At 47.6% G+C, this 24,238-nt stretch overlaps 1 protein-coding gene across 1 annotated transcript in view; it reads left to right on the top strand.

The window, feature by feature from the left end:
- The window catches only part of LOC125441220 (corticotropin-releasing factor receptor 2), a 207,686-nt gene that overhangs the window by 53,749 nt on the left and 129,699 nt on the right, over window positions 1-24,238 (top strand). The window contains exon 3 of the mRNA XM_048511647.1: window positions 8,517-8,636. Coding sequence (XP_048367604.1) covers window positions 8,517-8,636 — 120 coding nt within the window. The remainder of the gene's footprint in view (window positions 1-8,516; window positions 8,637-24,238) is intronic.

Raw genomic sequence — 24,238 nt, 5'->3', positions numbered from 1 at the left:
ATCTCTTTTTCTGTACCTTGAACCCATTACTTTGGAGCAGCAGAAAACCAGCTCGGTCCCTCTTCAACATGACATCCCTTCAAATATTTAAACATGACTGTCATGCCACTCCTTAACCTTCTCTTCTCCATTCTTAGCTTCCTAAACCGCTCCTCGTAGGGCACATGGGTTCCAGACCTTTGACCATTTTGGTCGCCCTCCTCAGGACGCGTTCCAGCTTGTCAATATCCTTCTTGAATTGCGATGCCCAGAACTGAACGCAGTACTCTAGGTGAGGTTTGCCCAATGCAGAACAGAGTGGTATGATTACACTCCTCAATCTAGTATTTATACTGGCAGTATTTGGATAGGAGACTGTTACCGCTGTTTGCCAGGTAACAATAAGTGGTTTCAGCTCAGCAACGTAATGTGGCGCAGGAAGCCGACGTTCTTCAAAGCAAAAGGATTTTGTTTGCAGGTGATGGTCACAGCTCGGTCAGGAGAATCGCGCCCTTGCAACGCAGTGCAAGAACTTTTATTCCCAAACTTCAAAGGGAGCAAAGGGGCAGGGAAGTGGGAGGTGAGGGGGCAAGTCCCTCACCAAAACACCAATCAAAACAAACAACACGAAAACAGGATACATTTACAACTTCTGAAAGAGATTACAAATCCCGCTGTCAGGCGTCTCCCCGTGAGATCTCGCAATGGTGCTGAATGGAAAGCAGATAAGGTCCATTCATAAAATCCAGGTGGGCTCACTGCCGCGCCCAGTTATCTACCAGATGGCGGTACTCTTCAGTAATACCCTGAGGTTCCCGCCTCACATCGCTGTAACAAAGAAAAGTTCAAACTGTCCAATGGTGGTCCCTGCACGTCTTCCAGCAGCTGGGGACCTTTGGGTGCTGGCAACAGATCCGATTTGCAAGTCCAAAGAAGGTCTTTGTCAAGGAATCGGCTGGGCGTTGGTCTAAGCTGCATTCCAGAGCCAACTTTCTTGTCCCTTAATATCAAACCTTTCTGGCCACTGCTTTGGCCATCAGACACAAATTTCAAAAATAACATTTCTAAACTTAAACGTTAGGGAAACCTTAAGGGATAAACACATATACTTATAGGCAAGGCTTTCCTAAATTAACAATAACAAAACCTTAAACTAACTGAAGAACCTTGTCAAGCTAAAGTCCTAAACTGCAGGCACATCATAAATTCAACTAAAGAGGGTTTTTTATTACATCCTAGACTGGCACAAACAAGAGGGAAATCATATAACATTGGAACAAACATACATATACGTTCTCTGTGAGCCTTATGGAGGCTTCTGTACCACACAAGTCTCTGCGTCCGGGCATGGAGCCAATGTAGCCAGGCAACCTGACTCAGGAAAATATTTTGTTTATTTTCCTGTGGCGGTAACAGTCACTACAGAAGTGATAGATAGTAGAACTGAAATTACCCAGTTCTTAGCAGAGTAAAAACGCAACAGAGCTTAAAAAAGGAATGATCCTTTATTAGGATTCCAGCTATAAAAATTAGGCTACAAAATAGAACAAAAAAAGAGGAAGACAAAAAATAATCCTGTGCCATAATGCACAAGCAAGCAAAGAAGCTCACATAGTAACAAACAGCAAAACAGCATCAACAACACAGCATAAGGAGAAAAGAGCAGCAGGAGATCAAGGCAAAGAGGCAGAAGAGAGAGGAGTAAGAAGCATATAAAACTACACCCTTATATGCAAAAAAGGTGACCGCCAGTTAACCTATTAGCAGCTCACCTGCCTTGCATTAATAAAAAAACAACCAAGTAAATGCAGCTGTCGTACTCCTGTGTAACCTCTATCTGTGGGGCAGAACTTGGAATGAGTTCGCAACAACAAATTTTAAAAACAAAATGGTTTACTTTCTTAGCATATAACATCAACATTTAACATCACACATCAAGGTCCTGTTCAGGTTGCATTTTCAAGTCCTTATATTTACAGTCTACTGATACTGCCAAGTCCAATTCTTCTTTGCAAGTGGGTTGGCTCCTGAAGACTCCCAGGGCTTGGTGAACAGGATTCAACATGATGAAGGTTTCCAGGAGAACTCTCACCCATTACAACCACAAAATGAAACCCTGAAACAATAAACTCCAACATTTACAACATAGCAAAAACAAACAACTACCTTCCCAGTAGTTCCCAACAACATTGCAGTTACCTTAACAAGGTGTTAAGGGCTTATACAAATCAAGGTCCGAGTCTGGTAGCCTCGTCTCCTCCAAACTACATGTCTGCTGCAGCCTCTTGCTGCTTTGAGTCTCCACCCCTTTCTGGGTCAACCCATTCTGAGCATGGGGGTTACACCTGCAAGGACTTACTGAAAGAATTGCTAGAAATGCCAGATATTCTAACAGGAAGTCCACGATTGCTAATCAAAAACAGTCATTGGCATATTGCCTCTGTATGTCTTTGGCCTAGACTTGGATGGGCCAGGCTAGCTAGCCTGATCTCACTGTGTCTTGGAAGCTAAGTAGGGTCATCCTTGGTTAGTACCTGGATGGAGACTACCAAGGAAGTATAGCGTTACTATGCAGAGGTAGGCATTGGCTTAGCCACCTCTGAAGATCTCTTGCCTTCCAAACCGAATGGGGTTGCCGTAAGTCATCTGAAACTTGATGGTAGTTTATATACACAAATAAACTCAAAAATACACACGCACTCTGGCTGTGTCCAATCTTGTATATTGATCTTCCATATAATTAAACAACTGAACACTTCTATTTGTATTTACATTTCCTTATTTCTCTGACAAAGTTCTTAAAGATACAGCATAAGTCTTCCAACTCTTATAACTAAACATAAATAATCACTTAGTCCATTCAATTCTTTGTTCAGAAACAAAGCTTCAGTTCCATATAGTCCATATTCCAATTCTGTAGGTTCTACATAAAAACGTCTCGCACGTATAGAACGTTTTTCGTGCGTCTTCCTCAGTATGCCAGTATGTTCAAACAACTTCCAACAGTTTTTTTGAGGCTTCTAATGGGTATATTGGCTCTTTGTTAAGAGTTGCTCGCTCCCATCTCTGCCTTCCGTTTGTCTTTCCTTTGTCAGAGAAATAAGGAAATGTAAATACAAATAGAAGTGTTAAGTTGTTTAATTATATGTAAGATCAATATATAAGATTGGACACAGCCAGAGTGCAACATGTTTATTTTTGAGTTTATTTGGGCTAACGTTGACATTGCACTCTTAAAGACAGTGGAGTTTATATATATATACACAGAGAGAGAGAGAGAAAGAGAGAACTTGATATGAACTTGCATCCTGAATGGCATTGCTGTTGTGGCTTAGCTTTCTAACAAACACTCCAGCGTTTTACGGATTCCAGAAATGACTTGCTTTGAATATCTTGCAAAGGATTCCTGGCTAAGCCCGTTGCCTCGTTCTCCAGCGCAGAAGGATTTTCTTCCTTGCCTGTTTTTTGCATTCGTTAGTACAGAGCCACGCTCAGCCTCCCTGGCTTTCTCCTAAAAAGAGATGCAAATTATGCCCTTTTGGGTTTCCTTTCCATAGGTTGTCACCCCCCGGCTTTCCTTTCTGCCGTTTCCCTCCCTTGCTTCTGTTCCTGATCTGTTTGTTTCGTGTCTGCCATTTCTACATCACCGACACCAAGACGACAGGGATGGCTGCTCACATTGAATGGGATCACTTTGGAAGGGAAGAGAAAAAAACAGCGTGAAAACTGGACACGTGGGCTTGTTTTGCAGAAGAGAAAAAGTATCTCTAGTGTAGAACATGGGATCGTATCATTCCAGTGTTGGCCCAAGTACAGCAACTCTCAATCTGTTTCTGGGCACAATTGAAGGAGCTACCTTTGGCCTTTAAAAAAGAAGAAGAGTTTAGATTTATATCCTCCCATTTGCTTTCCTGTAAGGAGACTCAAAGGGGCTTGTAATCTCCTTTCCCTCCCCCCCCCCACAACAAACACTCTGTGAGGTGAGTGCGGCTGAGAGAGCTCAGAAGAACTGTGACTAGCCCAAGGTCACCCAGCTGGCGTGTGTGGGAGTGCACAGGCTAATCTGGCTCCCCAGATAAGCCTCCAGAGCTCAAGTGGCAGAGCGGGGAATCAAACCCGGTTCTCCAGATTAGAGCGCACCTGCTCTTAACCACAACACCACGCTGGGACTGGCCTATCTCTGAAAGACTGTCTACTCTCTTACAAACATACCTGACCACGACGGTCATTTGTGGAGGCTTTGCTTCAGAAGGGGGCTTTGCTTTTTGGCTATAGTACCCAAACTCTCCCCAGGAGACTTACGTGTCCCCCCATTGTCCACCAGCGGATGAAGACTCGTTTTGTTTAGTAATCTCTCAGTGATCGCTCCTTTCTGCCCGTGTTTCAATTGTCATTTTTATGTTCCTGTGTGTGCATTTTTGCCCTGGCCCGCATGGTCCAGATTAGCATGATCTCATCCTCTCTCGAAAGCTAAGCAGGTTCAAACCTGGTTAGCCCTTCAGTGGGAGACCGCCAGGGAAGTACAGGGTTGCTACGCAGAGGCAGCCAATGGCAAGCCAGCTCTAGGCGTAGGAGGTTAAGAGGTCTTGTAGCTAATCTGGAGGAACCGGGTTTGATTCCCAGCTCTGCTGCCTGAGCTGTGGAGGCTTCTCTGGGGAATTCAGATTAGCCTGTACACTCCCACACACGCCAGCTGGGTGACCTGGGGCTAGTCACAGCTTCTCGGAGCTCTCTCAGCCCCACCTACCTCACAGGGTGTTTGTTGTGAGGGGGGAAGGGCAAGGAGATTGTCAGCCCCTTTGAGTCTCCTGCAGGAGAGAAAGGGGGGATATAAATCCAAACTCCCTCTCCTCCTTCCTCCTCCTCCCTCCTCCTCCTCCTCCTCCTCCTCCTCCTCCTTCTTCTTCTTCTTCTTCTTCTTCTTCTTCTTCTTCTTCTTCTTCTTCTTCTTCTTCTTCTTCTTCTTCTTCTTCTTCTTCTTCTTCTTCTTCTTCTTCTTCTTCTTCGTACCTCCCCTGGCCATGATTTTGTCTAATTCTTTGTAACACTCAAATGGTCCTGCTGTCCTCTCTATACAACATGGACAGCTTGCGGGTTGTGGATGGGAAGGCTTCAGAGATCCTTCCCCCTCCATGATATTTTCTCAGCTGCCTGGTTGGGTCATGAGGAGGCCAGGTTTTTTTTTGGGGGGGGGGGGAGGATTTAAAGTTGCTGAGGAACAGAGGAGGGGGTGAGCTCCTTTCTCCTTAGCCGCTCCTGTGTCTCCAAATACTGGGTCCGGGTGAAACTTGGCCCTGATTTGGAAGTGTCCACTTAAGCACTTAGAATAAAGTTCTCTGGAGGGAAGCCAGAGACGTCCCGAGCGCTGGGAAAATGTAGGAGAACGACAGCTTCAAGAGCACATCTGGTGCATGTTTTCAAAGAGACCGGGACTGCTTGGAGGTTTGGCATTTTTTTCTCCAACAACCTTTCCTGTCAAGAGGGCTCCTCCGATCGATTGTGTTGACTCCCCGTGCACGGGCCACCTGGATCCTCTCTGGGGCCACCTGGATCCTCTCTGAGAAAGGTGGGCTGTAAACTTAGTAAAATAGTGGACATGATAACATTGGAAAATGTAGTAAAACTGAAAAAAAAAAAAGCTAGCTCTCCTCCATCCCATGGGCATGTCAGCTGCCAGAGCAGCGGGGCTCCTCTGGGCATGGGCAGAGTGCCTTTCACTGCAATGTGGCCTACCAAAGCTGGACTTCTGGTCCAGTGAAGCTGAGTGTTGGGATGGCAGTGGGATGGCGGGGGAGGGAACAGAATCCGTCTTCTATTTGGGCCGAACAAGGAAGGCACAATAGGACACTCCAGGCATTATGACAAATGGCATATCCCGAGATTATTTATTTATTTATTTATTTATTTATTTATTTATTTATTTATTTATTTGTTCCACTTTTATACCACCCTCCCCCGAAGGGCTCAGGGCAGTTTACAACATAATACATACAAGTGGATAATAAGATAAAATACTAAAATTTATACAAGTTAAAAGGCAGCGCTCCAAGCTTATAAATGTTTAAAACAGATGGCGTTCAACCTTTCACTCCTCTGACTCTGAGGGGGGAACAGCGGATCTCAGTTGTTAATGGGCACCTATCAGCAGCCAGCCTCCCCCAAAGGTCCGGCCGAATAACTCGGTCTTACACAGGCCCATGCGGAATTCACTGAGGTCTCCGCAGGGCCTGGACAGCTAGGCGGAAGAGCATCCCACCAGGCAGGGGCCAGGGCCGCATTAAAGCCCTGGCCCCTAGTGGGAGAAACCAACCGCATCATAGAGGGGCGGGGACTCCCCAGGTAGATTTGGCCTCTGCCCTAACGAGACCACGGGGACATATGGGACCAGACGTGGGACATATGGGGCCAGACGTGGGACATATGGGGCCAGACGATTATTGTCCTTGTTTACTTTATTTTTACTCTTTCTCCCCTGGGCTGACCTGAGGCGTCTTAGTTCAGTCTCGTCTTTTCCATTTTATCCTCACAACAACCTTGCTGTGAGGTCAGTTAGGCTGAGAGAGTCTGGGGTCACCTAGCAAGCTTCCATGGCACAGGTTAGGATTCAGCCCCCAGTGTCTCAGATACTAATCTGACACTTTTAACTGCTGCACCACACTGGCTATTATTATTATTATTATTATTATTATTATTATTATTATTATTATTATTATTATTATTATTATTATTATTATTATTATTGTAGAAGAAGAAGAAGAAGAAGAAGAAGAAGAAGAGTTTGGATTTATATCCCCCCTTTCTCTCCTGTACGAGACTCAAAGGGGCTTACAATCTCCTTGCCCTTCCCCCCTCACAACAAACACCCTGTGAGGTAGGTGGGGCTGAGAGAGCTCCGAGAAGCTGTGACTAGCCCCAGGTCACCCAGCTGGCGTGTGTGGGAGCGCACAGGCTAATCTGAATTCCCCAGATAAGCCTCCATCTTAGGCGGCAGAGCGGGGAATCAAACCTGGTTCCTCCAGATTAGATACTCAAGCTCTTAACCTCCTACGCCACTGCTGCTCCTGCTGCTAGATTTCACAGCTGCCAGATCTTTAGCTGGTTGTTGGCCATTACAATTCGAGCCTCACCCAGAGGCCTAGGAAGTTGTAATGTATCGGCGTAGTATTTGTGCGGATCCCAGCAGGGCTGCCTTCTGAATTTGACAGATGTTAATTTTGTCAATTTATCATCATCATCATCATCATCATCATCATCATCATCATCATCATCATCATCATCATCATCATCATCATCATCATTGTGATTGTTACATCATCACTTATATTTCACCTTTCTCACTGGGACCCAGGAAGAATTCCATGTATGATTAAAAATGTTTTTGGTCACTTACAAGTGGATTACAAGTAAGCCAGCGTGATGTAGTGGTTAAGAGCAGGTGCACTCTAATCTGGAGAACCGGGTTTGATTCCCCACTCTGCCACTTGAATTGTGGAGGCTTGTCTGGTGAGCCAGATTAGCTTGTGCACTCCCACACATGCCACCTGGGTGACCTTGGGCGAGTCACAGTTCTTCGGAGCTCTCTCAGCCTCACCCACCTCACAGGGTGTTTGTTGGGGGGGGGGAGGGAAAGGAGATTGTAAACCCCTCTGAGTCTCCTTACAGGAAAGAAAGTGGGGGGGGGATATAAATCCAAACTCTTCTTCTCTTCTTCTTCTAGGTTAAGATTTGAATCTAAGAGCAAAGATTCCCAGTTAGACAAAATAATGCAATTGCACTGGGATAATGGAATAGGGTGGGAAGGGCATGCAAACCTGTCTGCTTAAGGCAACGGCACAATCCATGTAGGAAAGACTCGGTAAAGGTCAACTACGGAACAGAACTGTTATCACCGTGCATCGTTGCCTTTTCTTCAAGCATTCCCCCAGAACCGTCCTGTTTAGCCCATTTTGTGAAACCGTAGAAGCCTCGGGGGCTTTCCCTGTTAAGGGAGCCCCCCCAAAGGCAGCAGAACTGGGTGGGAAGGCACTAGCAGCGAGGGAAGGGAGCCCCCCACTCAGGAAGCCGACTGTGATTTTATTGGCTCCTGAGCTGCAGCTTAAAGCAGGAGGGCTCGGAGGATTTCGCTCCATCCAGTCCGCCCACTCTGCAAGGCACAGAGGCAGAGGGCGGGAGAGAAATGAACCCACACGAGCCAGCAGAGGCTGCTTCGGTTTAACTGGGCAGAGAGGGACCCCGGATAAAAAAGCCCCCCCCCAGAAAAAACGAAGGAGAATCGCTTGCTCAGCTTCTCTCTCCCCACCCACCCCCCACCCCCCTGGTTGGACCATGAACGAAACCATCATCCTCCACTTCTTCATCGAGGAATTGGATGCTAACTGCAGCCTCTTGGATGCCCTGCAGGATGCTTTTGACGGTAGGCAGGGAGGAAGGGATCGCCAAAGTCCACGGGGGTCCGGTCTGTCTTGCCACGCCATCCGGCCCTTCCCTTTGCAACCTGGTCACTCCTTGTCTTTCTCTCCCCTTTCTTTGACTCGAAGGTCCCTACTGCAATGCCACCACGGACCAGATCGGGACCTGCTGGCCCAAAACCGGTGCTGGAGAGCTGGTGGAGAGACCGTGCCCGGAGTTCTTCAATGGGATCAAATACAACACCACCAGTAAGTACGAGCCGGTTCTTTCCTTTCCCCCTCTCGATCGGGCTCAGTCTTCGGCGCCCCTTGCTCAGAAAGGAGGCTGGGCGAGCAATACAGACCCGTCCTTTCCGCCGCTTTTTGTCGGGAGCTGGGAAGCTACATTCCAAAAGACGTGCACAAAATTCCTTTCTCCGTGTGACAGCCGTTGGTTTGAGTTTTCTGCAAGTTCATTGATTTCTTTGATAGATTTCCTTGGAGCTAAATATTTCTAAGGTTGCGGAGGAAATGTAGGGCATGCCGGTGAGCTGTTGTGGATTTCACTGGTGGGATCTTGTGTGTGTGTGTGCGCGCCCTGGAAGTCACAACGTGCGTATATGTTTCTGCAAGAACAGATGCGCGTTGGGTGTTGCTGCTTTCTTGATTCTGGCATAAAGAGATCTGACAAAACACCCCATTTACCTGCCCATTGCGTGTGGCTTGTCTTGTTCGGGAATGCAGCTGTCTGCCAGGTGAAGCCAAGTTAGAATCTGGAGTTTGGATCATTGGATGTCAAAAAAACCTTGTTTTCAGACCTTTCTCCGAATCGGGGCCTCTCAGGCTGTGTTTATGTCCGCTTTCTCATTGCACCTCAGTCCCGAGCATCTCTGACACATTAGAGTAAACATCCACAATCACAGACACGTTTTGGGAAGGTCTAAAAAGTTGGTGGTTTCCCCAAATCTGTTTGGCTTTTGGCATACACCTAAACTGGGGGAATGTGTGTCTGTTTTTGGTATCCCGGAAATTCCTCTGAGGTTGTCAGTTTTCATCAATAAATGGGAACCCAGATTTCAGATATAATGTGGGGTGAAAAGGAACTTGAACACAGATACTGGTATGGGGAAGAAGAAAGGTTGTGACATTCCGGCAGCGGCGTTTCTTCTGCATTTTTTGCGAAGGTTATGAGAGGGCTTTTGTGAGGTGTGAGTCAAGTTTGTTTTCTTCAGAGGGGCTGCAGTGACTTGGAGAAGTCTCGTTCTAAAAATTATCTGTAAATTAACTGAGATAAATTCCAGAGGAGGGCAACCAAAATGGTAAAAGGTTTGGATTCCATGCCCCGCGAGGAGAGACTGAGGGAGCTGGGGATGTTTCGTCTGGCGAAGAGGAGGTTAAGAGGTGACATGATAGCCGTGTTTAAATATTTGAAGGGATGTCATGTTGGTGAGGGAGCAAGCTTGTTTTCTGGATTGGATTCAAGGTGCAGGAAGGGACAATCCACCTAAACATTAGGAAGAACTTTTTGATGGTAGGGGCTGTTCGACAGTGGAATGCACTACCTCGGAGTGTGGTGGAGTCTCATAAGAACATAAGAACAAGCCAGCTGGATCAGACCAGAGTCCATCTAGTCCATCTCTCTGCTACTTGCAGTGGCCCACCCAGGTGCCTTTGGGAGCTCACATGCAGAATGTGAGAGCAATGGCCTTCTGAGGCTTTTGCTCCCGAGCACCTGGTCTGCTAAGGCATTTGCAACCTCAGATCAAAGAGGATCAAGATTGGTAGCCATAAATCGACTTCTCCTCCATAAATCTGTCCAAGCCCCTTTTAAAGCTATCCAGGTGAGTGGCCATCACCACCTCCTGTGGCAGCATATTCCAAACACCAATCACACGTTGCGTGAAGAAGAGTTTCCTTTTATTAGTCCTAATTCTTCCCCCCAGCATTTTCAATGGATGCCCCCTGGTTCTAGTATTGTGAGAAAGAGAGAGAAATTTCTCTCTGTCAACATTTTCTACCCCATGCATAATTTTATAGACTTCAATCCTATCCCCCCTCAGCCGCCTCCTCTCCAAACTAAAGAGTCCCAAACGCTGCAGCCTCTCCTCGTAAGGAAGGTGCTCCAGTCCCTCAATCATCCTCGTTGCCCTTCTCTGCCCTTTTTCTATCTCTTCGATATCCTTTTTGAGATGTGGTCTCCTTCTTTGGAGGTTTTTAAAGAGAGGCGGGATGGCCATCTGTCAGGAGTGCTTCGATTGTTTGTTCCTGCATGACAGGGGGGTTGGATTTGATGGCCTTTGTGGACCCTTCCAACTCTAGGATGCCATGAAATATAAATAATATTAACAACGACAACATTCCTTCTCCCGCCCCACCGGCGCTCAGTCAGTAATGCGCTGATCTGGATGCGGAGGGGATGAATAAAAAGCAAGAGGTGGGAAGAGATTTTTCTAGGTCGCTCTGCCCTGCGAAGGAAGCAACGAATGGGTAATCCAGGAGCTGCCCCGCAGAGCGCCAGAGACGTTCTGCGGAACCTGCAGGGATCTGGGTCTCTTGGCAAATCACCTGCCTCCTGAAAAACAATCCAGTGTTGCCCGAGATGATCACAGTCATCTGGTTGCAGTTGCTATTGTAGATTCCCCCTCTGCTTCCATCTAAATGGATAGCACTGGAAGCCTCTTCTTGTATTGCCCAAATAGTGGCAATGAGAGTGCATTGAAAAGTCATCTTATGGCCGTGGTGGCAAACCTTTGGCACTCCAGATGTTATGGACTACAATTCCCATCAGCCCCTGCCAACACGGCCAATTGGCCATGCTGGCAGGGGCTGATGGGAATTGTAGTCCATAACATCTGGAGTGCCAAAGGTTCGCCACCATGGTCTTATGGCAGAGGTCTTCAAACTATGGCCCTCCAGATGTTCAGGAACTACAATTCCCATCAGCCTCTGCCAGCATGGCCAAGTAGCAGGGCTGATGGGAATTGTAGTTCCTGAACATCTGGAGGGCCATAGTTTGAAGACCCCTGGTCTTATGGGGTCCCTAAACCACATTCGGACCCAGGTGGACCAGACTAGACCAATCTCATCTTGGAAGCTAAACAGGGTCAGCCGTGGGTAGTGCTTGGATGGGAGACCACCAAGGAAGTCCAGGGTTCCTAGCTCTGAGTGGGAAATACCTGGAGATTTGGAGGGTGGAGCCTAGGAAGGGGGCGGGGTTTGGGAAGGGGAGGGACCTCAGCAGGGTAAAAGTTCCGTACAGCCCACCCTCCAGGGAAACTGAGAAGAAGAGTTTGGATTTGTACCCTCAAACCCGGTTCTCCAGATTAGAGTGCACCTGCTCTTAACCGCTACACCACGCTGGGTCTGAACTGCCCTCTGCCCTCTGGAGATCAGCTGTAATAGTGGGGGCTCTCCAGCCACAACCTGGCAGTGGACAACCTGAAGGAAGTCCAGGGCTGTTCTTCAGAGGCCGGCCGGGGCAAACCAACTCTATCCCTCTTTTGCCTTGAAAACCTTATGGGGTTGCCATATAGAAAGGGAGCGTCCAACTGAAGTCACCAAGCAAGCAATTACGGGCACACAATAAGGCTAGTAGTCATAGATCAGTGATGGCGAACCTATGGCACAGGTGCCAGAGGTGGCACTCAGAGCCCTCTCTGTGGGCATGCGCAAACAGAGTGCCCCCCCCCCCACACACACATTTAGGTTGGCCTGCGTTGCTGGGCTTGATTATTAGCATTAAACCTAAGACCTAGTTTTGAGGAAGTAGTGTAGGTAACCCTGTTCAGCGCTGTTAAACTAAAGCGCGATCCTTTACCTGGGAGCAAGCTTGGTTGCTGGAAATGGGGCTTGGCTTGCTTCTGAGTAAACCCTCCTAGGGTCATGATTCACCTGTTGGAAGAGTTGCACGGTTGCTTCAAAACAAAGCCATCGGCTACCACCAAGCTTACTCCTGAGTAACGCATGCCTCGGAGCCAACCATTTTTTCTAAACAAAAACCTCAGTATTCAGGTTAAATTGCCGTGTTGGCCCTTTGCGATAAATAAGTGGGTTTTGGGTTGCAATTTGGGCAGTCAGTCTCAAAAAGGTTCGTCATCGCTGTCATAGACTGTATAACTTGTGGATTTACTAAGTCTACAGCACATATACTTGTGGGGTTGCATCTCAGCAATGCGCCAGTGCGCCTTCAAGTCATTCTCTCACACTGTAATAAGTGCATTCCTAAGTACTAGTCAACACTTCTACAATTAGGGTGTTGTGGGTGTTCCGGGTTTTATGGCCGTGTTCCAGTAGCAACTTTTTGCAGAGGGCTATCGATCTATTGTCGAAGGCTTTCACGGCCGGAATCACTGGGGTGCTGTGTGGTTTCCGGGCTGTATGGCCATGTTCTAGCAGCATTCTCTCCTGACGTTTCGCCTGCATCTGTGGCTGGCATCTTCAGAGGATCAGGTTACAGGGCAAGGAGTTACAGATGATCCTCTGAAGATGCCAGCCACAGATGCAGGCGAAACGTCAGGAGAGAATGCTGCTAGGCCATACAGCCCGGAAACCACACAGCACCCAGGCTATCGATCTCTTGACAAATGGAGGAATGGATGAAGGAGCCGTTGCACCGTGGTAGGGCTTGCAGAGAGTTCCGGGTTTACTCCTTGGCGTCTCTACCTAAAAGAATCCTCTGCCAAAAGACCTCTGCCAGTGACAGCAGCTTCCAGTCAGAGCAGGCAATCCTGACCTTGATAGACCCGTGTTCTGATGGAATGTAAAGAGCCCAAAAGACCAACGGATATGTGATTGTGGCTGATATCAGACAGAAGATGTGATGCATTATACCTTATGCTGTCCCGTGCATTCTCATATCCGGAATTTGTATATTAAAAATATTTTAGAAAAATGATCAGGGATTGAGGATAATAAAGTGTGTTTTGTAATGGCTAATACCTTCGAGGATGTCACGCACACGGTGGCTACATTTATGTTAAGAGCTCGTGTATCTAATCTGGAGGAACCGGGTTTGATTCCCCGCTCTGCCGCCTGAGCTGTGGAGGCTTCTCTGGGGAATTCAGATTCGCCTGTGCACTCCCACACACGCCACCTGGGTGACCTTGGGCTAGTCACAGCTTCTCGGAGCTCTCTCAGCCCCACCCACCTCACAGGGTGTTTGTTGTGAGGGGGGAAGGGGAAGGAGATTGTCAGCCCCTTTGAGTCTCCTGCAGGAGAGAAAGGGGGGATATAAATCCAAACTCTTCTTCTTCTATACCTTTCCGCTCATAATTTAAACCCGTTATGGCGAATCCTCTCCTCCACTGCAAACAGGAACAGCTCCCTGCCCTCCTCTGAGTGACAGCTCTTCAAATACTTCAAGAGAGCAATCATGTCCCCCCCTTTTCATCTTTATATAAAATAGCAAGGATGCAGAAAAACATCAAAAATAGGATAATGAAAGCAAAAATTCATACAACGAATATAAAATAATATAAAATAACAAAAAATCAACACTACATTTAAAAGTTTTTATTTAAGGGAGACCTACTTTGCTTATCTGCCACTACTCAACATGCTGAACCTTCTTTGTTGTGGAATGTGCCACAGTTTAAAAGAGGCATTTGTTGGCACTATTTGTTCAATGAATGCTCTTGTATCAAAGTACCATGTTCAGTAATGCACAAAATAATGGTTTTGACAAAGGCCGCGTGTAAAAATGAGAAAGAATTCTCATTTTTGTCAGGGACTATATTCTAATGCGGAAGCATACAATTTTCTCAGCCACCACACTTCCACTGACTGTACTAACATATTTTTCTGAGACAGAGCATAGCCCAGTGGTGGCGAATCTATGGCACGGGTGCCAGAGGTGGCACTCAGAGCCCTCTCTGTGGGCACGCATGCACAGAGTTTGTCATGTGATAATAGTGTAATTATTTCAGGGAGATTATTAGCATTAAACCTAAGACCTAGTTTTGGGGAAGCAATGTAGGTAACCCTGTTAAGCGCTATTAAACCCTACTGATTTTCATGGGAAGAACGAAAGCATGATCCTTTACCTGGGAGTAAGCTCGGTTGCTGGCAATGGGGCTTGCTTCTGAGTAAACCCTCCTAGGGTCGTGATTCACCCGTTCGAAGTGTTGCACAGTTGCTTCAAAGCAAAGCCACCGACTACCACCAAGCTTACTCCTGAGTAACGTGCGCCTTGGAGCCAACCATTTTTTCTGTACTAAAACCTCAGTATTCAGGTTAAATTGCCATGTTGGCACTTTGTGATAAATAAGTGGGTTTTGGGTTGCAGTTTGCCATCACTGGCATAGCCTACCTCACAGGGGTGCTGTGAGGATAAAATAGAGGAGAGGAGAATGCTGTAAGCCGCTTTGCATTCACCCTGGGGTGAAAGGCAAAGTACAAACGAAACAAATGAATAAAACTGAGTGAAGATCACACCCCTGTTTTACGTAGGTTTCGGTGAGGCTCGGGGTGTGCCAAACGCGTAGGGTTCTATCTGGGTTGGTGGTGGACAGGGCTGGCATTGGTTGAACCCGACTCCCAGGGATGTGGAACCTTTCCTGGCTTGGTCCATTTTTGCAGACTCTAAATATGCTCACCAGTAAACTCAGATGAGCATATTTATATTCTTCATGTTGTTGTATCACATTTATCGGCCTTCTCATGGTTGCTTTGTTATAATGATTCGGTTCAATTAGTAAATCTGAGTTACAGACACATGATGAGAACAAATAGGTGGAAGGACCAAATTTCTCCCATACTAGCTCTCTATGAAATTCCTGACCTGGAAACTATTCATATATGGGACGTCAGCAAAATTCGTGACTGGCTCTATAGTAAAGATGCTCTACAAGACAACCAACTTGCTGCCATCCAGAAATACTCCCCATGGTTCTCTCGTGTTAAAAAGAACAAATGTTATGCACAATATCTATCAAATCTCAAGGAAGCAAACCTAAGAAAATCATTCACTTCCCTGAGATATCAGACGTTTAAATCAGAACATTTACTGGGGAGATTTGCTAAAATACCAAGAGAGCTACGAGTATGTAGATGTAGCTTAAATCAGTGTGAGGACATAATACACTACACACTTCATTGTCCATTTTATTCTGCTATCCGTAACAAATATATCAATGATATCCTGTCAGGCCTGACAGGCAGCGAGGAGGAGAAAGTTTGCTTTCTGATGGCTGATGTGTATGCTGAGGTTACATCCAAAGTAGCAATATTTATGTTTCTAGCAGCAAAAATCAGAGAAAGTTCAACTGATGTTCAAACCACAAAAGCTAAGTTGTAATAAAGGTGGTTAAAGATTCCTAAAATTATAATCCTGTTTTAACTAAATTTATGATATTCCGTTTAATGTTATATAACTGCATTGCTTCTGTACTCTAATGCTTGAAAAACTCTCATAACATGTTTTATACTTTTGTAATCTGAGGGGAGGAGGGCTTTGGCTGATGTACCTTTGTATGTGTAAATGGCCTAAGGCTAATAAACACTGATTTGATTGATTGATAATGATTCGGTTGAATGCCAATAAAGGTATCTGAATTCAGCTTTTGGAGGAATTGAAGGAATTCAATCAATCCCTGTTGCCATTTTTGCAGACTTTAACCTCCGATTGAAAAGGGACCTAGACCACCTGCCTTTTACAATGTTCTTATGTTCTTAATGTCTGACCTACGTGAGAGTCAAACGCTCATATTCATTCATTCATTCATTCATTCATTCATTCATTCATTCATTCATTCATTCATTCATTCATTCATTCATTCATTCATTCATTCATTCATTGGTTAGGTTTATATACCGCCCTCCCCCGAAGGAGTCAGGGCGGTGAACAACATGTAGAATAGAGCACATATATCAGACTAAAATCTGTTAAATATCGATTAATATAGGCTCTAATAAAATAAACCCCACCCCATTAAAATGCAGCATTATTAAGATCAACATACAAGATGGCACCTTCTATCAATTCCCTTAAAAACCAGAGGGAAGGGGCGGCAGGATCCACTTGATGTTATAAAGAGGGGGGGGGGGGGGGCATCAGCGGCTAGTCTCCCCAAAGGCCCGGTGGAACAGCTCAGTCTTACATGGACTTAAATGAGCTTAACTTAAATGGCACAGATTTGGATTTATATTCCACCTTTCTCTCCTGTAAGGAGACTCAAGGTGGCCTATAAGCCCCTTTCCCTTCCTCTTCCCACAACAGACACCTGGTGAGGTAGGTGGGGCTGAGAGAGTCCTGAGAGAACTGTGACTAGCCCAAGGTCACCCTATAGGAATGTAGGAGTGTGGAAACACATCTGGTTCACCAGATAAGCCTCTGCCACTCATGTGGAGCAGTGGGGAATCAAATCCGGTTCTCCAGATTACAATCCACCTGCTCTTAACCACTACACCAAGATGGTTTCACCGTTGTGTTCTGTGCAGCATCTAACATTCAGGCATATGCAAAGAAGAAGACAAGAAGAAGAAGAAGAAGAGTTTGGATTTATATCCCCCCCCCTTTTCTCTCCTGCAGGAGACTCAAAGGGGCTGACAATCTCCTTGCCCTTCCCCCCTCACAACAAACACCCTGTGAGGTGGGTGGGGCTGAGAGAGCTCCGAGAAGCTGTGACTAGCCCAAGGTCACCCAGCTGGCGCAGGGAGTGCACAGGCTAATCTGAATTCCCCAGATAAGCCTCCACAGCTCAGGCGGCAGAGCTGGGAATCAAACCCGGTTCCTCCAGATTAGATACACGAGCTCTTAACCTCCTATGCCACTGCTGCTCCTAGCAACGGTCAAAGCAGCGGGGTAGAAAATTTTTTGAAGGCATTTTCATATATGCCCACTTCATTTATACCCTGCCTTTTCCCCTCAATGTGGACTCAAAACGACTTACATCCATCACTTGTCCTCCGTTTCATCCTCACAACAACCCTGCAAGGTAGGCAAGGGGTGGCTGGACCACCCAGCAAGCTTCCATAGCAGTGTGGGGATCTGAACAAAGGTCTTCCACATCTTAGTCTGATGCTGTAACCACTACTCCACACTGCTGCATGGAAATATGCTGTGCTGTACAATGTGAAGTACAGATGCTGAAGAAGGGACTGAATGTAGGAATGCACGAGTACTGGATTACAGGGTCCAAACTGTCGGTCCATTATATGTCCTGGGATACTGGTAAGTCGGGCCCAGAGATCCCCAGACTTAGACCATGTAGATTCCACTTATGCCCTAATGGCTACGCAACCTGAGAGCCAGCGTGGTGTAGTGGTTAAGAGTAGGTGGACTCTTATCTGGCGAACCGGGTTTGTTTCCCCACTCGTTCACCTGAGTGGCAGAGGCTTATCTGGTGAACCAGATGTGTTCCCCTCACTTTCCTGCTGAGTGACCTTGGGCTAGTCACAGTTCTCTCCGAACTCTCTCAGCCCCCCCTGCCTCGCAAGGTGTCTGTTGTGGGGAGGGGAAGGGAAAGGAGCTTGTACGCCACTTTGAGTCTCCTTACAGGAGAGAAAGGTGGAGTATAAATCCAAACTCCTCCTCCTCCTCTTTAAATCTGATGGATCCCTTCCTGAGTCAGAGGACATCTGTACATGTTCATGTTGCGAATTCTGTCTGTTGAGTATATGCTGGGTGCAGAAATGAATCCTTTGATCTTCCTGGGTGACCTTGGGCTAGCCAGCTGGGTGACCTTGGGCTAGTCACAGCTTCTCGGAGCTCTCTCAGCCCCACCTACCTCACAGGGCGTTTGTTGTGAGGGGGGAAGGGCAAGGAAATTGTAAGCCGCTTTGAGTCTCCTGCAGGAGAGAAAGGGGGGATATAAATCCAAACTCCTCCTCCTCCTCCTCCTCCTCCTCCTCTTCTTCTTCTTCTTCTTCTTCTTCTTCTTCTTCTTCTTCTTCTTCTTTGCATCTCCTGCCAACTGTCTTCATGGTATAAGCTGGAGTTTGGGTCTAGTAAGGGAGGAGATGTGGACAACATGGTGTAGTCGTTAAGAGCGGCAGACTCCAATTTGGAGGTTTGATTCCCCACTCCTCCACATGAGTGGCAGGCTCTGATCTGGTGAACTGGGTTTGTTTCCCTGCTCCTCCGCATGAAGCCTGCTGGATGATCTTGGGCCAGACACAGTTCTCTCCGAACTTTCTCAGATCAGCTCAGTTTGCAGGAGAGAAAGGCAGGGAATGAATCCAGATTCGTCTCTTTGTTCTTCTTTTTTTTAATCGACCCTCTCGCGTTTTCTGCCAAATCCTTAACGCTACAGAACATGACATCTAATATGGTGCTTTGCATTTCAAGGGGCTTGTAATTTATGCCCGCTATTAATATTTCACACATGACGATGAGCGCTCTGATGTTCTGATTGTCTGTATATGTGATTGACGGGTATGATTTCAGCGGCTTTGGAGAATGTGATCCTAACACCCCAAGATCTAATTGTCGAAAAGCTGCTCATGGCCGAATCATTAGGGTATAGGTGTCAATCACGTAAGCCTTCCAGAGGGATCATTCATATCATCCCCAACAGCAAATGTAATTGGCAGGGGATGATGGGAACTGTAGTCCATAACATGTGGAGGGCCGCAAGTTTGACACCTATATCTAGTGCCAGGGAGTTAATTTGAGACTTCCAGATAAAGAGGGATTCGTTTCATCAGCCCCTGCCATCATGGCCATGCTGGCAGGGGCTGATGGGAATTGTAGTCCATAACATCTGGAGTGCCAAAGGTTCGCCACCACAGCACTAGGGCGTTGTGGGTTTTCCAGGTTGTCTGGCCGTGTTCCAGTAGCATTTTCTCCTGATGTTTCGCCTGCATCTGTGGCTGGCATCTTCAGAGGTGCTGCGTGCACGGAAGAGGCCTGAGTCTGGTTATTGGGAAGATCGATAGCCTTGGAAATTTGCTGGCTTCTAAGATGCTACTGGATTCGAGTCTGGCAGATGGATGCACATATCTGTCTGGAAACGGATCCCCAAACCCACTGGTCTGTCCGAATTTAATTTTGGGTCGGAATGGAATTGACAACAGAAGATGCATGAATAGGTTCTGCTCTTTTGGTGCTGCCTCTCTTTACAAAGCGGAGGGTTTTTTAAAACGTTTTCAGAGGCTTTGAAAATAAATGCAGGTTTTTTCTCCCCTCCAAAGCGTCCTGTGGTCCTCTGATGCTTCTCGAGGGCAAATCAAGGTTTTGCCTGAATGCCTGAAAGCTGAACGGCAGGTATATGAGCAGATGTGACCCGCATGAAGAAATGCAGCCAGGCAATGTGGTTACGGTGGCAGAAGCTTTTTTGTAGCCCTCTAATGGATGAAGATGACGAAGAAGAAGAGCTTGGATTTATACCCCACCTTTCTCTCCTGTAAGGAGACTCGAGGTGGCTGACAAGCTCCTTTCCCTTCCAGCCCACTGGACAAAGTATGAAACAGACTTCTCTCTGTGATACACCTCTGAAGATGCCAGCCACAGATGTGGGCAAAACGTTAGGAACAAGATCTACCAGACCACGGCCACACAGCCCGGAAAGCCCACCACAACCAGTTTTCACACAACGCTTCATTGAGTTAGGGAACATTCTGCCACAAGATGTGGCCAGGATAATATATATTTTTCCAGGCTTTCCATCCTGGCAGATATAATGTTCCCTACAGACTATAATCTGCACTGCATCATGTAGAAACATTTCGTGTGCTTCTCTCCCTTGCGGGTTGTGATTAAACTGTTGCGGGAATCCCGCCCTGCACATGAAAAACCAGGAAAAGTGAAATCTTTCTGTCGACATGGTGCTTTTCTAAGTACGAAAAAAGGGGGGGTTGGGGGGGGTTCCACATGGGAGGGCAAGCACTGAAAAACTCTCCCCCTCCCTCCCCCGCAGCCTGGCTGGGTCTAATTAAACTGCCTACACAGCCTCCAAAGGTCATGTGGACTTCAGAGGTGATTGGTGTTTGGAATATGCTGCCACAGGAGGTGGTGATGGCCACTAACCTGGATAGCTTTAAAAAGGGCTTGGACAGATTTATGGAGGAGAAGTCGATCTCTGGCTACCAATCTTGATCTGCCTTGATCTCAGATTGCAAATGCCTTAACAGACCAGGTACTCAGGAGCAGCAGCAGCAGCAGAAGGCCATTGCTTTCACCTCCTGCACGTGAGCTCCCAAAGGCACCTGGTGGGCCACTGCGAGTAGCAGAGTGCTGGACTACATGGACTCTGGTCTGATCCAGCAGGCTAGTTCCTATGTTCTTATGTTAACCCGCAGTTTAAAGCTGGACCTGGTGAGGCCGAGCTGAGGGTTGAACTGTGGACTTTGCCTCCCAAGTCCGCATAGACTTCGAAGGCACAGTCTGAAGCTGGACACTCTGGAATGGAGTTCTTGATTTGGAGGGGTCTGGGTGGCCAATGGTGGTGGCCAATGGTGGCCAACGGTGCCCCCCTTCAAGTGGCTCCCAGGGAACAGAATCATAGAATCATAGAGCTGGAAGAGACCCCAAGGGCCATCCAGTCCACCCCCTTCCATGCAGGAGCACACAATCAAAAAGCTCCTGTCAGATGGCCATCCAGCCTCTCTTTAAAAACCTCCAGAGAAGGAGACTCCACCACACTCCGAGGTAGGTCATTCCGCTGTCGAACACCCCTGACTGTCAGGAAGTTGTTCCTGATGTTTGGGTGGAATCTCTTTTCCTTCACCTTGAACCCATTACTCCTGGTCCTAGTCTCTGGAGCAGCAGAAAACAAGCTTGCTCCCTCTCCAACATGACATCCCTTCAAATATCTAACCATGGCTATCATGTCACCTCTTAACCTTCTCTTCACCAAACTAAACATCCCCAGCTCCCTAAGAGCAGGTGCACTCTGATCTGGAGGAACCGGGTTTGATTCCCAGCTCTGCCGCCTGAGCTGTGGAGGCTTATCTGGGGAATTCAGATTAGCCTGTACACTCCCACACAAGCCAGCTGGGTGACCTTGGGCTAGTCACAGCTTCTCTGAGCTCTCAGTCCCACCTACCTCACAGGGTGTTTGTTGTGAGGGGGGAAGGGCAAGGAGATTGTAAGCCCCTTTGAGTCTCCTACAGGAGAGAAAGGGGGGATATAAATCCAAACTCCGCCTCCTCCTCCTCCTCCTCCTCCTCCTCCTCCTCCTCCTCCTCCTTCTTCTTCTTCTTCTTCTTCTTCTTCTTCTTCAAGTCTCTCCTCGTGGGGCATAGATTCCAGATCTTTTACCATTTTGGTTGCCCTCTTCTGGATCCGTTCCAGCTTGTCCACATCCTTCTTGATTTGTGGTGCCCAACATGCCCTGGCTGCCGCACCGTAGATGCCCCTCTGATCCGAAGTTACCATTTCCTTGGGAGGGTGGTGATTCCTGCAGTCTGGAGATCAGACTTAATCCAAACAGGACTCCCACCCAGCCACCCACCCATCCCTCGTGGAAGTTGGCAAACCTGCCCACGGATCCAGACTGACTCACCCGGTCTGAATCATGCTTTCTCCCCTCCCGGCGGCTGCCGTTTGCCCAAGAAAAACGAGCCAGAGATCAGCTCGGCATGTTGTTCTTCAAGGCTGACTTTCCTCTCGAGGATCCATTAATTGTCCTAAAGAAAGTGTCACCTCGGGAGGGGGTCTGAATTAAAACCAGAGGGGTGCATTAATTGCTTGCCATCCGTTTGCCTTGTTTTGCCCGGCTGTTCCAGAGCCGGAAGTCGATTTGAAGCTCATTCCTTGTTGGTATTTGCAAGCATCTGTCACCAACAGGGGTGTACCGCGCAGGGGAACATATGGGTCAAATGTCCCCGGACTGCAGGGAAAATCGCTCCCACACCCCTCCTCCTCCCCCCTGGGTCCATACACTGACTTCAAGACCTACTGAGACTTCAAGACCTACTGAGAGCAGCAGTGGCATAGGAGGTTAAGAGCTCGTGTATCTAATCTGGAGGAATTGGGTTTGATTCCCAGCTCTGCGCCTGAGCTGTGGAGGCTTCTCTGGGGAATTCAGATTAGCCTGTGCACTCCCACACACGCCCAGACCTGGGTGACTTTGGCTAGTCACAGCTGAGCCTCTCAGCTCCCACCCCCCACTACAGGGCAAGTCTGTTGCTGGGAGAGAGGAAGGAAAGTGAGGCCTTGTAGGCCACCTTGAGTCTCCTTACAGGAGGGAAAGGTGGGGTATAAATCCAAACTCTTCTCCTTCTTCTTTGGTATCTGCTAAACCCTGTTAATAATGTTTACTTGACCAACGTTTCCATAGAGAATTGTACTTGACTGCTCAAAAGCCCATCCAACGCGGAAAGGGCTGAACATGTTCAAGTGCCCTTTGCTAACCCATTTGCGTCTCTCCTCTTTTGGGAACCGTTTCCCCCCAGGACGGCTTGCTTGGAGAGTTTATTAAATTACCGAGAGGCTTGCTGGTGCCAGCCGTGATCTGTCTCACTCGGAGCAGATTGTGTACATAATGTAAAACGATAAAATAAGCACAGTTAACCCAAAAGTCAATGGAATCTCGACCTTACGCGCAGATCCCAAAACAAACAGGTTTTAGAGCTGGATCAAACTCGGGCCTGCGCTGTCGAGACCCGCCGAGTGAAATGCTCATCGTCAGCCACAGATGGAGATAAGTTGAAGAAGAAGAAGAAGAAGAAGAGTTTGGATTTCTATCCCCCCTTTCTCTCCTGCAGGAGACTCAAAGAGGCTTACAATCTCCTTGCCCTTCCCCCCTCACAACAAACACCCTGTGAGGGTGGGCTAACTGTGAGAGCTCCGGAGAAGCTGGTGGACGAGCTTCCAAGGTCACTCCAGCTGCCAGCTAAGGGAGTGTGTACAGGCTAATCTGAATTCCCCAGAGAAGCCTCCACAGCTCAGGCGGCAGAGCTGGGAATCAAACCCGGTTCCTCCAGATTAGATACACGAGCTCTTAACCTCCTACGCCACTGCTGCTCCTTGTTGAGGAACGGGTGCGAGGGATGCTCAGAGCCCACTGCCCCAAATACGGGGGCTTTAATTTGCACATTATTCAAACTGTTTGCAAATTACTTTAATCAACTCTGCTCATTGCTGTCACTAACTGGTTGCTTTGCATCTGCTCCTAGTGGTTAACACTCTGGCCTCTTCCACACATGCAGAATAAGACGCTTTCAGTCCATTTTCACAATTATTTGCAAGCGGATGTTGCTATTCCGCACAGTAAAATCCATCTGCAAAGTGCATTGAAAGTGGATTGAAAGTGCATTATTCTGCATGTGCGGATGGGGCCTAAGAAAAGTGGGGAGGGCGGAAAGCAAGAGTCCCCAACTGGGTGCCCACAGGGGGTGGGGGCACTGAGGTTACTGTCAACACCTTCCCTGTCTTGCGCCAATGAAGAAGAAGAAGAAGAAGAGGAGGAGGAGGAGGAGGAGGAGGAGGAGGAGGAGGAGGAGGAGGAGTTTGGATTTATATCCCCCCTTTCTCTCCTGCAGGAGACTCAAAGGGGCTGGATAATCTTCTGCCCTTCTACCCTCACAACAAACACCCCTAGAGGTAGGTGGGGGCTGAGAGAGCTCAGAAAGAACTGTGTGACTAGCCCATGGTCACCTAGCTGGCCATGGTATGTGGGAGTGCAAGCAGGCTAATCTGGAATTCCCCCCAGTGATAAGCTCTCCACAGCTCAGGTATGGCAGAGAGCTGGGAATCAAACCCGGTTCCTCCAGATTAGATACACGAGCTCTTAACCTCCTACGCCAAGAAAGCAGGTGGGGCTGGGCGGAGCTTTTGCCTGTTTTGCAGTTGGCCAATGGAGGTTTGATTGGCAGTGTGGGTTTTTTTGCCTGATGCCAGGGTTTGCTTTTGATAACAACAGCAAAGCTTGTTGAGAACAGAGGTGACACAATAGCCATGTTTGGTTATTTGAAGGGACATCATGTTGGAC

This window comes from Sphaerodactylus townsendi, linkage group LG11 (assembly GCF_021028975.2).
Source record: "Sphaerodactylus townsendi isolate TG3544 linkage group LG11, MPM_Stown_v2.3, whole genome shotgun sequence".
Classification (NCBI taxonomy): Eukaryota; Metazoa; Chordata; class Lepidosauria; order Squamata; family Sphaerodactylidae; genus Sphaerodactylus; species Sphaerodactylus townsendi.
Note: the sequence above shows the minus strand (reverse complement) of the source record. Positions and strands in the feature narration are given on the sequence as shown.